We start from the raw sequence: 14,454 nt of genomic DNA on the forward strand, positions 1-14,454 counted from the left end.
CTGCTTGCCGCCCCCGCAAAGAGTTTTGGGAAAACACATCCGGCCTGTGATCCAACCAATCTAACGGGGGAAGGAGGCGGGTGCGGACAGGAAAGCAGGGAAATTCTCAGGATTGACACACTACCTGCCCAATGAAAACCTGAGTTTAGCTCGACTCTTGCCCAAATAGACCTGAGAGAAAGGGACTTCAACCAATCGAGGCCGGGGGCGGGGGTAGTGTTTGTGGCGACCTCCCAGAGGCTGTGGCGTTTCGAGGAGGGCGCTCGGTGTTGTGTGGAAGGGCTGGAGGAAGCGGCGCTGCCTGGGGCGGGGGGTGATTTCGTCCGTGGCAAAAGCCTCTGTCCGAGGAGAAAATGAGTTTAGCTCTGAGGTCGGTAAAGACGGGGCGGCCTTGCTCCACCCCTTCCCCCTCACGCCCCGGAGCCGGGGCCCAGCGGCGGGCGGGGGCGGGGAAGGCGGAGGGGAGGCGGGGAGCCCGAGGAAGCCGAGAAACCCGCGGCTAGACCGCCCTTCTCCCCGAGGTGGGTGAGGAGCAGCCACAGGCAGTGAAGGAGCCCGTCGGGTTTTGGGCGAAGCGCAGGAGACCGAGGTCACGACCCCGAAGTCTCGCGAGAGCTCGCGGCCCCGGGCCGTTAAACGGTGCCGACCTTCCTCTTCCGCCGGCCCGGACACCCACGTTCACCTGCCTTTAAAGAACGAAGCAAAACACCCCCCTCCCCCCGGGCGGAGCTGACGTCGTCCGGGCGTCGCCATCTTGGTTTTTCCCATGACAGTTTGGTCTTTGTTTTTATTTTTGGCCTCCTCTCACACCTTTCCTAGTCATTTAATGGGATTATAAAGTGATAATTTTAGAGCTGGAAGGATCGAACTGGGAAAAATGCTTCGTGAACTTAACATGTTACATACATGTTAGGTGTTAAAGCCGAGGTTCTTATTAGCCCATTTTTCAGAGGGGTATGTACCCAGAGGGTAATCTCTTGAAGCCTGTGGACCCCTTCAGAATAATGTTTGTAAAGGCATAAATAAAGGACATAAGATCTGCAAAGGAAACCAATAATATTGAAATAGTTATCAAAATGTCAGCCAGTTTGTGCCCTCTCCCCATCCCCCCCAGGTTAAGAACCCTTTTGTTAAAAGGGACGTTAGAAATCACCAAGTTTATCCTTTAATTCTGAAGATGAAAAACAAGTCCAGAGGGGGAAGTGATTTCACTCATGCTTTAGTACCAAGGGAATTTTAAACTTGGGTCCTTTTATTAGAAATCCAGGATTCTTGGCAGTTTCTGCCTTTCACCTTCTATAGGCAAGGCACTAACTAGAGCTTCGAAGGCAATTTTAAGTGGCAGAGCCCCTTAACATCATTTACCCCACAAATTCGACGTATTTTATTAAAGCGAATGTCTCCCCTAATAGCCTCACTTTGATCTCCCATCTATCTTTGCTTTTCTCTGTCTCTTTCAGCCCCCTTCACACATCATTTCTCCCCCCCCATCAAAGATTTCCATTGATTTTATCAACTTCTGCAGAGCAATACTCAGAAACCCTTTGATATGGGGTATTGGTAATCAAACAGAACTATGGCCTTGACCTCTTAAGTCAAGAAGAAATTTTCAGGCCCTCATTTTGAAGGTAACTGTATCCTCAGATCCATAAAAGTAACTTACTGATCTTCCTGGGAGATCTCATTGCAGCCACATCTACACTGTAGAAGTCAATAACAAAATTATCTGTACTATAGGATTAGAAGCTGTACAAATTTAGCTATGGTAGAGTTTTTATTAAAAATTCTTTACCCTTTAAAAACTTGTTATAATCATGCCACATTCTAGTTTCTTTGGAATTTTAGAAGTTGTAAATGACAGTTTTAAAAGTCAGTTTAGGCTTTTTGATACTTAATTTCTGTAATAAGATAAATTCATTTTCCTTTTTATCATATCAGCCTTTCCAGAAGAAGATACTGTCCTTTAATTGAATATGATAGGTTTTATTTATATTATGTACATGTAACATGTGGACCCATGTATAAGATTAATACAATTTTAATTGATTTTTGTTATTCAAGGAAAAACATGTTTAAGATACATAACTAACTTTGTAGGCTAGTATGCCAAAATATTTGGTGTAGTTGATTTCATGGATTCCTTTAGATTATTTTATGTTGCTTAGGTAAAGTAGAAATTAATTTTAGCCACAAGCAAAAGTGAGTCAATATCTAAGTTACTTTTGATTATCCTTAGAATTAGCTTTATACTGTCATAAATGCTACAGAAGGCTGTAATGAAAGTTTTAAGTTTGGACAGTTTTTTTTACATATCTTCAGAAAAGCTACTGTATCATGTGAGCTCTTAGGCATTGCTTTATTTGCAACAGTGTTAAAGGAAAGAAGGAAAATGACATATTTTCTCTTAGTATGGTATATCTGTGAGCTACAGTTTTCTTGACTAGTTCCTTTGGGAGGCCAAGTTAGTTGATGGAGGGATGTGAAAGGGTATGAGAAGGCAATTAAGTCATAAAAAGGCAGATTGTTCTATTTTTGTTCCCTCAAAATAGTGGTAAAAATTTGGAAAATCATCTTGATTATTTATTTGGTTACTTTTTCTCCCCAATCATATTCTGATTGTTGATGAATGCAAGAAAAATTGAAAGTGGACTACAAGATTTTCTGTTTCCTCTTTTTCATGTAGTAGAAATGAGCTTGTAGTAGACAAAACAAAAAGAAAAAAAAGACGAGAGCTGTCTGAAGAACAGAAGCAAGAAATAAAAGATGCTTTTGAATTGTTTGATACAGACAAAGATGAAGCCATAGACTATCATGAATTGAAGGTAAAAGTAATTCTTTTAAAGTTGGTTTTTTCTGTTGGCAGTGACCTGAAGATTGCTTCCTGACTAATTTTATACTTACCTGTTTTTAGAACTTAACCATTATGATACAGCTTTTGCAGTACTGTACCACATTGTTTTTTAATGGTATCCTAACACTTCTTTTTTTTTAGGAAATAATTTTTATATAGTGAGACATTCATTCAGCAGGCATTTAGTATTACACCTGCTATGTACCAGGCAATATGCTAGGCCTTAGGGAAATACAAATTAACATTTTAAATTATAAAAGATCATTACTATGAAAGGTACATACTTTTCACTCATAATATTAGAGGATTTTAAACTGTTAATTTGCAAGCATTTATTTAGCACTTAAGTATTCTATTTGGAGGTTAAAGAGTTTTTGCTTTCAAAGTATCTCCTCCTAATTAGGCCCAAACTCTTGTATATTCTGCCTTTGAAGCATGAAAGTGATCTCATACACACACACACACACACACACACACACACACACACACACACACACACGCGCGCGCGCGCGCACACACACACACACACACACACACACACTCTCTCTCTCTCTCTCTCTCTCTAATTTTCTCTTTCTCTCTCTCTCTCTCTCTCTCCCTCCCTCCCTCCCTCTCTCTCTCCCCCCCCCTCTCCCTTTTCCTCTCCCTCTCTCTCTTTTTCTCTCTCTCGCAGGTGTACACAGGCACAAACATGGTATCTCGTATATATCGGATTCCAAAAGTCTGACTTTTGGGATACTGTATTCTTATGCATATACACATGTATTGTGTGTACAAGAGTGTACACATGCATATATATGGTTTCAACATTACACTCTTCTAGTAAAGAGTAAAAAACATATGTGATATCTGACTAATATTATTGATGTTTATGGAAAGAAATGTCTAAATATGAATTGATAATAGCATTTTTATGGCATTTTTAAGGTAAAGCATTTTATATACATTATCTTACTTGATCTTCACAGCAATCTTGTGGAGTAGGTGCTATTATTATGCCCATTTGACAGGCTAATAGTTTTGCCCAGGATCACACAGCTAGTAAGATTCTGAGGCACCATTTAAGTTCATGTCTTCCTGAATCTGAGTCCAGCATTATCCACTATGCCACCTAGCAGCCCTCAGTTAAATTATTAGTTTAATTTACAAATATGAAGGAAATGTGGAATTGTGTATGTATGTGTGTTGTTATGTGTATGTGGGGGGGGATCTTGTGCTTGAAAAGATTGGGAATAACGGCATTCTTTTTGGTTGGATTCTTATATTGTTATAGCCTAATGGGAAAGGAAAATAAATGTGTACAAATATTTAGATGTGATTACTATAATCACTTTAAATTGCAAATAATTGCAAAAACATTTTTAGGACAGTTACTTTTTGATTAAATTAAGGGGCTTTTCATATTCTCAGTGGGAAAAGTTATAAAATTTGAAATGAAATGTGGGTGAATATTGAGTTGAGTGCTAGTGCACCTGAGTTCTAGTCCTGGCTATGACACTGAGACCTTTGGCAAGCCCACCCTTAACCTTTTTGGGCTTCAGTTTGAAGAAGGTGCCTTAATAAAGAGGAGGATGCTTTAATAATGACATCTCCTTTATAATCTGCCCTGTTTACTGCCATTAGGTTGGTCTTTCTGAAATGCTGTACATTTAATCATAAAACTAGCCTTGTTCAAAAATCTTCAGTGAGTCCCAGTGGATTGTAGACTAACTCTTTAGTCCGACATTCAAAATCTTTCATATTTTAGTTTTAGCTTCTTTTCCCAGATTTTTCCCCCATGTATCCCCAATGCAAACTCTCCCCATTTATGCATATTTATCTTTTCATTTCTTAAATAAGCCTTGTGCTTTTCTGTCTGTTTACCTTTGCTTATTCTTCTTCTCCTTACCTCAGATGCTCTCAAAATCCCTCCCTATCTCACTCTTGCTCAACTAAGATCCTTCTGTCCTCCATGTAAACTTTATGAAATGTATCTTAACTCTTAAGCTCACTAGACAAATTACTTAGCCTTTGTAAAACTCAGTGTCGTATTCAAAATGGGGACAGTATTAGTTGTAAGGAAAGTTCTCTTTAAATGATTAAATGGCATATACCTATGTTGTTACTTACTTTTTACACTTAATTTTCAGTTTGTCATGTTTACCTCTGATTGTGAGTTCTCAAGGTGGATATATGTGTAGCACAGTGTTTTGAACATAGTATAGGGCAGTAAGTATTTGTTGATTGATTGAGTTACAGAGAAACTTATTTAGCGTGAGATGTCATTTGGCTTGGAAGCAACTCTTAAAACAATTTTATTAAGTTTTTGAAATTGAAGGTATGTTCTGTATTCTGTTTTATGGGTCTGATGGTCATTTATGTGCTGTATTTGTCTTTTAAAATCAGAAATCTTTATTTTTTTAAAGAGAGGAGAAGAAAAAATGTATGCCTCTTTCATTTTGGTAGCTTGTAGTTTGTATTTCTGTTTTATTCCAAAAGGTGGCAATGAGAGCCTTGGGGTTTGATGTGAAAAAAGCAGATGTACTAAAGATTCTTAAAGATTATGACCGAGAATCCACAGGCAAAATCACCTTTGAAGATTTTAATGAAGTTGGTATGTATTTTAATATATTCCTTGTATTCAGAAATGATTGGGAAATTAGCCTGCTTTGGAACTTTACAGGAAAAGGAAACTATTGTTATTTTTCTGGTTTCTAATTTTTTTTTGTTGCTGTTACAAAATACTGCAATATTTTTTTAATTTCAGTAGTTTCATGGAGGAATGAAGTGATTTTATCATTTTTTTCTATGAGAAGACAGTACAGTTTTGTGGGTCAGATTTGTTTTTCATTTTTTTGGTCTGTTTTGTTCTGAAGACTCTGAATTGTAATAAAATTAATATATAGAGGAACTTCGAAATGCATAGGAACAAATCCTTTTTTATAGTATATTTTTTATGTGCAATTATATAACAGAAACATTTTACAGTTATCCTTTGCTTTTGGAGTTCGCACATTAAATTTTAAAAATATTTAAAAATGGAAATGTCTGATTTTTTCCCACTCTTTTTGATGTTTTGTTACTTTTTAATTGCTATTAAAATCTAGGGATCTTTTCTAGTCTCTTCTTTTAAAGAGGCAGTGTTAATATTTGGCTTGAGGAAAAGCCCTTGGTTGATTTTTGGGTAAAATATTAGGTATGGTAGAAAAACCAACAATGCCTAAAAGTAGTTTAGGTATAGAAAGAAATTTTTTTCAAAAAATTTTTCAAAATTTTTTTCAAAAGTTACATAATGGATAATTTCATGTGCCAGACTAGGCTAAGTAAAGATAGTTACTTGATTTTTAAAATTGTTCCAGATGATTTGGTGGCTGGTTGTTGACACTCAGCACTTTTTGACACCTAGAAGCAATAATTGACATTAGGCTTGTGAGAGTAACTTCTTTAAAAACTCTTAGAGGGGCAGCTAGGTGGCACAGGCATAGAGCTCTGGTCTGGGAGTCAGGAGGACCTGAGTTCAAATGTGACCTCAGACACTTGACACTTACTAGCTGTGTGACCCTGGGCAGGTCACTTAACCTCAGTTGCTTCACCAAAAAGCAAAAAAACAAAAACAAAAAATTTAATCTTATAAAAATATTTAATCTGTTTACTTTGATTCTGGTTATAGAATCCCAAAATTGTTGGAAATAATTTTATTTTTTTTATAAAATGAAATTCTAGTTTACATTGAACTATTAACTTCCTTGAAGTTTTGTTAGCAATTGCTTTCTTCATGCCTTCCCAACAAGCTGAAAAACAAAAAAAGATGGGTTATGTGCCCTATTATAGTAGGTGCTCAATATATGCATTATGATACTGAATATAGCAGTAATCAGAATATTAGTCAACCAGTGTTGATATCCACTGCTGGTATGACACACTGCTGAAGGCCTGTAGGAGATTAACGAAATAGTATAAACTACAAACTGTACTTGTTAAAGAATTAGTTAGATAAGACTTATGCCCACTAAATAGTTCCGTAACAGTACAAGATGGAATATGATTACATGCTGAAATAAGTGGTATGGGTATATCATTAAGCTATAGAACTTCTAAGGGGAAAGGCTATCATGGTCTGATTTAACTAATGAGAGTTTGTAGATGAACTGAGATATAAAATGCTAGCTGATTAGTGAAGATTTGGCTAGGTAGAGGGAAGTTTGGAAAGTATGCAAGAGGCATGTACCCACTATGAATAAGGCACTATTCTAGATGCTGGGGATACAAAGATAAAAACAAAATTGTCATTCCCTTGATTAGTTTATATTCTACTGGGAGGGGGATACAACATTTACACAGCTAAGTAAATATATGATAATTTGAGGATTGATCAAACTGATCAAACTGATAGCTGGGGGTGAAGGGGATTAAGAAAGGTTTCTCACCAGAGGTAGCATGCAAGCTGTGCCTTGAAGGACACTAGAATTTTAAGAGGTAAAAGTGAGGAGGGAGTATATTCTAGCCAGCAAAAGCCCAGAAGTGAGAAATGGCTTTTCAAGCAGGACATTAGGCTATTTTAGCTGACGTGTAGAGTAGATAAACAGAATCAATTTGAAATCACTCTTTGAAAGGTAGGTGGAGCTAGATGATTGTTGTTGTCAAGTTGTTTTTTAGTAGTGTACAACTTGTGACCACATTGTAGTTTTCTAGGCAAAGATTCTGGAGTGGTTTGCTATTTCCTTCTCCATGGTCCCCATTTTACAGTTGAGGCTACTGAGGCAAATGGAGGTTAAGTGACTTGCCCAGGTCACACAGTTAGCAAGTGTTGGTCCCTGACTCCAGGCCCAGCACTCTGTCCACTGTCATTAGCTGCCTGTAGCTAATCATAGAGTGCTTTAAATGCCCAAAGTCTTTTCTCTTAGAGGAAGTAAGGAGCCACTGAACTCTTCATTTTTGATACAAATATTTCTTTCCTCTCCCTCTCACTGAGTTACACTATACCTAAATTACTTTTAAGCATTGTTATTTTTTCTACCACACTTAAATACTTTACCCATAGGAGTAAGCAAGGGAGTGGCATGGGTAGATCTGTATTTTTGATGGTAAATAATAATATTCAAATACTAATAATATCTAGCCTTTATATAACACTTAAGATTTGCATAGTGTTTTACATATATTATCTTGTTTGATCCTCATTACACTTTGAGAGGTAGGTGCTATATATGTGTATTTTTTTTTTTTTTTTACAAATTTTACAAAATTTACAAATTTTTACAAATTAATTTACAAATTAGGAAACTGAGACTGACAGGTTAAGTGATGTGCCCAGGATTACACAGTAAGTATCTGAGGTAGGATTTGAATTCAGATCTTTATTTATCTAGGGCTAGAACCCCATCTGCTCTGCCACCTAATTAGGCAACTTTATGGAGGATGAATTGGAGAGGAGAGACACTGGAAACAGGGATGCCTAAGCTTTTGTAGTCCAGTTGGGAGATGATGAAGGTCTAATCTAGGGTGGCAAATGAATAGAAAAAAGAGGATAATTGTAAGAGATATTGTAAAGATAAAATCAACAAACATGACATAAGAACTGATAGGATATAGAGGAAGATGTGAAGGGTTATGGGGATGACTCCAGGGTTATGAACCTTTTGACTAGAAGGAGAATGCTTCTTTCAACGGAAATAGGGATGTTAAGAAGGGCGGGTTTAGAGGGAGAGAGAAGTTCTGTTTTGGATTTGTTGAATTTTAGATGCCAGTGGCACATCTAGGAAATGATGTCTAGCAGGCAGTTGGTAATGCAGGACCGGAATTCAGGAGAGAAATTAGAACTGGATTTATAAAAATTAGACATCTGCATAGAGATGATGAAGCTGAAGGGAGAGAGAACATACCAAGAGAAGAGTATATGGACAGAAGAGATCCTGGTTCATAGTGTTAAGGACCCCCAGAAATTTACCAGGCAGGAGGTGAGTAGTAAAGTAGATGTAGAAGGAGCAATCAGACAGTAACAGAACCAGGAGATGATAGTAGTATCATGAAAACCAAAGAAGGGAGAAGGTTCAAAGAGGTCAGCTAGGATGAGGAATGAAAAAGGGCCATAAAGCAATTGACTGAAGAGAGATTTGGAACCCTTAGAAAAAAGAATTTTAGAATTTTTGTTTTTGGTGATTAAGTTCACAATAACAAAGAAAATTTAATTTAAAAATGAGAAAATGATAGGGGAGTAGTGGGGTTGGATGCCAGATTTCCAATCTGGCAACTTAATTAGGGGCTAAGAAGCTGGTTGGCAGTGAGGTCATGGAAGCAAAGAGTGTAGATGGTTCTTTATAGGAGTTTAGTTGTTGTTGAAGTGAGATGAAGTAGATAAAATATGGGATGATACCTTAAGATTGGCAAGACTAAGAAAAACTTTTTTAAGGTAGGAGAGACTTAGGCATGTTTTTAAGTATTATGTAAGGGAGTTAAGGAATAAAGAGAGATTGAGGATGAAACAGGGAATTATGTGGGATGGAATAGGATCCAAGGCAGAAGTAGAATGTTTAACTTTTGCAAAGGAAGAACATTCTTCAAAGATGAGAGGATGACGGATGATAATGGGGTTGAAAGATATGATCAAAGAGGAATTTCAGAGTTCACAATCATGAAGGTAACACAGGTCTAGATGTTGATGTGACACTGTAGATGCTACCATGCCTGTGGACGGCTAAAAATAGAGCAGCTCATAGGAGTTGTTGATGAACTGAGAGGCTAGAGTATTTCCAAGGAAAGAGCAGTACATGAACCACAGAGAAGAGTATAGATTAAAAATGATGTGGTTGGAAAATTCCAAATGAGGAAAAAAGTAGCTGGAATAGAAGGTTCCTAATAGGGAGTACTGGGTGGTAAAGTTGGAAAGGTAGCCGACCTTGAAAACCAAACTGAGGACTTTGAACTTTGTTGAGGAGGTGTCAGGATTCCATGACCTCTTATATACAGGTGTGTCTATGTGAATAAGGAAGGACTTGGAAAATGTTAAAGATGTAACTGATGTTTGTGACGCAGCATTATCACTGCCCACCTCTGTGGTATGTGTTATGCCTTAGTACTTTTAGCATCTTACAGTACAGCTCACTGCACAAGACTGTCTCCAGGGAAACCTATAATATGAGGAAATACAAATATAGACACTCTGGAAAGCCATGTAGGTAATCCGACACTCCAGAGCTAAACTGTTCATCTGTAAAGGTCCCATCTGGCTCCCTTGTTCTCCTTTCAGCAGTCAGCTTTGCTGTATAAGAGCCATTTTAGGAGACCTGAGTTCAGAAGCCTGAGCTATTACCTTTGTTTTTATCAGCTAGCTATAGGTAACCTCAGAGAGGGAGAGAAGCTGACACTTTTTTCAATCCTTTTGACAGCAAGTTGTTACTTTTCTGCCTCACAGAAAATTGTTCTGCCTTGCTGATTGTAGTGTATGATAGGTATATGTGAGCGATTGAAAATTTTTGAGTAGTAGAGTGAATCCTAAAAATGGCATAGGTTTGATTGGTAAGGAAAATACTGGGGGCAAGGAGGCCAATTAAGTGGTTATTCTAAAAATCCTAATATGGAGGAATAAAGGCCCAAACTAGAGTGATCCTAATGTGAGTGGAGAAGAAAAGTTGAATAAAAGATACTTTGAAAGAAGACTCGACACTTCTACATGGCTGACTGACAGCTTCATAGGAGATGAAGGAGAAGCAGAAGTTAAAATCAAATCAATCAGTAAACATTTAAGAGCCAACTATGTGCCAGGCATTGTGTCTGAGGGTACAAAAAGAGGCAAAAAGTAGTCTCTGTCCTCAAGGAGCTTACAATCTAGTGGCAGAGACAACATGCAAACAAAGCAAGCTATATACAGAATAAATAGGAAACAATTAAAAGAAGGAAAGCACTGGATTTAAGAGGGGTTAGAGAAGGCTTCCTGTACAAGGTGGGATTTTAGTTAGAATTTAAAGAAAGTAAGGGAGCTTATGAGATAGATTCCAGAATGCTTTGAGCCGAGATATGGAATATTTTGTTCGTGGGATAGCCAGGAGGCTAATGTCACTAGATCGAAGAGTTCATGTTGGGGAGTAAGGAAAGGAAATGACAAGAAAGGTAGGAGAGGGCTAGGTTGTGAAAGACTTTAAATGCCAAACAACATTTTATATTTGCAATATTTTATATTGCTGGAGGCAATTTGAAGCCACTGGAGTTTATTGAGTAGGGGGGTGACATGATCAGACCTGTGTTTTGGAAAAATCACTCTAGTGTATTGGAGTTGGGGAGAACCTTGAGGCAGGTAGCCCCACCATTGGCTATTGCAGTAATTAAAGTTTGAGGTGAAGAGGCCCTGCGCTAGAGTGTAGCAGTGCCGGAGGACAGAAGTGGATGTATTGGGTTCAAAGGTGAAATTGACAGGCCTTGGCAACAGATTGGATATGGTGGGAGGAAAGATAGCGAGGAATCCAGGTTGACTCCTAGGCTGAGACCTGAAGGACTGGGAGGATGGTATTGCCCTTTACAGTAATAGGGAAGGTGGTTGGGGGAGGGTTCAGGGGAAGGGATAATTGAGTTGTGTCTTTGATATATTGGGTTTAAGATGTCTATTGGACATACTGTTCAAGATGTCTGAAAGGCAATTGGAAATGCAAAATTGGAGGCCAGCAGAGAGATTGGAGCAGGAAAGGTAGATTTGAAAATCATCAGCTTAGAGATAGTAATTAAATCCATGGGAGCTGATGAGATCACCAAGTGAAGTAGTATGGAGGCAGCAGGGTCCTGGACAGGACCCTGAGGGACACTTTTGGTTAGAGGTATGATTGGGATGAGGATCTAGCAGAGCAAGTAGTCTGATGGGTAGAAGGAGAACCAGGTGTCCCACAAACCTAGAGAGAAGAGAGGATCAGGGAAGAGAGACTGGTCAACAGTGTCAGAGGCTGTAGAGAGGTCGAGGAGAACAAGAATTGAGAAACAGCCATTGGACTTGGCAGCTAAGATCATTAGTAACTTTGGAGAGAACAGTTTTGGTGGAAGGGGTTGAGAAGAGAGTGAGGAGGCAGATAGGTGGTGCAGTGGATAGAGTACCGGCACTGGAGTCAGGAATACCTTAGTTCAAATGAGGCCTCAGACACTTGACACTTGGTTACTGTGTGACCCTGGGCAAATCACTTAACCCTAATTGCCTCACACAAACAAACAAAAAAAAAGTCGAGGCACTTATTGTAAAAGACCTTTTTGAGGAGTTTAGCTACAAAGAGCAGAGGAGATATAAGATGATAGGTAGTAGGGATGGAAGGATCGAATGAGAGTTTTTTAAGGATGGGGGCACAAAGGCATGGGGGTAGGCAATAGGAAATGAACCATTAGAGAGAGAGAGAGAGAGAGAATGAAAATAAGTGAAAGTGGGGATGGCAGAGGGGACAATCTGTTGGAAGAGAGGGGATGGAAGGAAATCATTTGAACAAGTAGAGGGATTGGTGTTGGTAAAGAATCAAGCCACTTTATTGTGTGAAACAGGCATAGTAGGAAAAAGTGGCAGAAAGCACCTGAATGATAGGAGGTGAGAAAGAGGTGAGAAAAGGGAGATCATGGTAAATGGCCACCTAAATAATAGGTAGAATAGTATCATTAACAGAGATAGTAAGTTTGGGGGATATTCTGGGCTAAGCCTGATTTAACTAATATAGTGATTTATGATCTGGGTTCAAATGTATTAAGACACTTAATGAACCATAAAATGTACTAAAAATGACAACTCAAAATAAAAGAGTTGGAAAGGATATAGTTCCTAATGTTAAAAAGAAAGCAATTCAGATTAGATGGCTTATTTTTTCTTGGCTCTGCATTTGCAATGGTGAACTAGGTCAGAAAAGAGTCCCTTGTAAAAGTAGGAATTTTGCTAAAACAGCACTAAGACTAAGTTGGATATTGAACCTAAAGACTGGGCTTTTTGTGCCTCAGATAACACGGAAGGCAAAATAGCCTCTTGGCTCTCTAAAATGACAAAATGACCAGTCCCACCTACATAAAACAAGTTCTGTTGTTCCTACCTGAGTTTGTCTTCGGATTTGTTGAATTTGAGAGAGGTCAGTGAGCTGTGAAGCAGAAAAATGTCCAGAATGAAAATGGTGATAGAAAACTAGAGAAAGATATTTAAGATTACCTACATAGAAGATTGGGGAATGGGAGTAGTCAAAACATGTGAACTCTGATCATAAAAATGGGAAAAGGACCCACATGTACAAAAATATTTATAGCAACTCTTTCTGTGGTGGCAAAGAATTGGAAATTGAGGGGATGCCCATCAATTGGAGAATGGCTGAACAAGTTGTGGTATATGAATGTAATGGAATTCTATTGTGCTATAAGAAATGATGAGCAGGTGGACTTCAGAAAAACCTGGAAAGACTTGTATGGACTGATGCTGAGTGAACGAGCAGAACCAGGAGAACGTTGTACACAATAACAGCCACGTTGTGTGATGACTAATTTTGATAGACTTAGCTTTTCTCAGCAATGCAAGGATCTAAGACATCTCCAAAAGTCTTATGATGGAAAATGCTGTCCATATCCAGAAAAAGAACTATGGAGTCTGAATACAGATCGAAGCATAGTATTTACTCTTTTTTTTTTATCCTTCTGTTTTGTTTCTTCTTTCTTGTGGTTCCTCCTATTGGTTCTAATTCTTCCTTACAACATGACTAATGTGTATGTTTAATAGGAATGTATCTGTAGAGTCTCTGTCAGATTGCCCACTGTCTTGGAGAGGAAGGTGGGGAGGGACGAGGAGAAAATTTAAAACTCAAAAGCTTATGGAACTGAATGTTGAAAACTACAAATAAATTAATTAATTAAAAAAATGTGAACTCTGAAGAGGACAGAATAGAGATGGAAGAGCCTTAGATTTGACCTAAATTCAGTCCAAGAAGACCCATTGTTATGGTTTGGGAAGAGGAAGAGAAGTTAGGAGAGAGAAGTTCTTAAACTTTTTTTGTGTTATAGACCTTTGTGTCATGGACCTTTTGGGAGGCTTGTGAAGCTTATGGACTCCTTCTCAGAATAATATTTTTAAATGTATAAGTCTAGGTAACAAGCCTTTTTTAAGTACTTTGTGTCAGGTACTATACTCAGCACTGGAGACAGTATATTAAGCATAGGATATATAGGTTTACAGAGCATGCCAATTACTGAAATATTGTTATCAAAATATTAAAAAAAAGCTCATAGACCATATGTTATGACCCCCTGTTATGGAAGATATTATAGTTTTGTAGATTATATTAGTGGAAAGAGTATTTTATTTACACTGTAACTTTAAATTCATATTTGTGCATAGTTATATTTACATTGTGTTCCATAAAATAAAGATGGGTAAATGACTTAGAAATAATGTTTACATTTCCATCCTACCTTCATGACTTAGAGCTATACTTGCTAAACTGATTTGACCATGAAATATTTCTGAACTTGAAATGTTTTGACAGAACTCATAGTGCTGTTCCAGAAAGTTGTGGTACTCTGGATTATCCTCTCTCCCCTGAGGATGAAGGAAGGTTGAGGAAATTTTGTCATGAGACAGAGAAAGTTAACCCTATTTTTATAAAGAAAAATTTAGGCATGTTAGTAATATCTAT

General features: G+C 38.1%; 1 protein-coding gene across 2 annotated transcripts in view; it reads left to right on the plus strand.

Annotated features, from left to right (window-relative positions):
• Positions 1-213: 213 nt before the first annotated feature.
• CETN3 (centrin 3) overlaps positions 214-14,454 on the plus strand; it is a 41,628-nt gene continuing 27,387 nt past the window's right edge. The window contains exons 1-3 of one of the 2 annotated variants that reach the window (XM_027864149.1): positions 214-370; positions 2,684-2,822; positions 5,330-5,444. In XM_027864149.1, the coding sequence (XP_027719950.1) occupies positions 354-370; positions 2,684-2,822; positions 5,330-5,444 (271 nt within the window). In that variant the 5' untranslated portion in view covers positions 214-353. The remainder of the gene's footprint in view (positions 371-2,683; positions 2,823-5,329; positions 5,445-14,454) is intronic. The other variant, XM_027864150.1, reaches the window with a different exon arrangement.

This window comes from Vombatus ursinus, unplaced genomic scaffold (genome assembly GCF_900497805.2).
Source record: "Vombatus ursinus unplaced genomic scaffold, bare-nosed wombat genome assembly UNPS02014774.1, whole genome shotgun sequence".
Lineage (NCBI taxonomy): Eukaryota > Metazoa > Chordata > Mammalia > Diprotodontia > Vombatidae > Vombatus > Vombatus ursinus.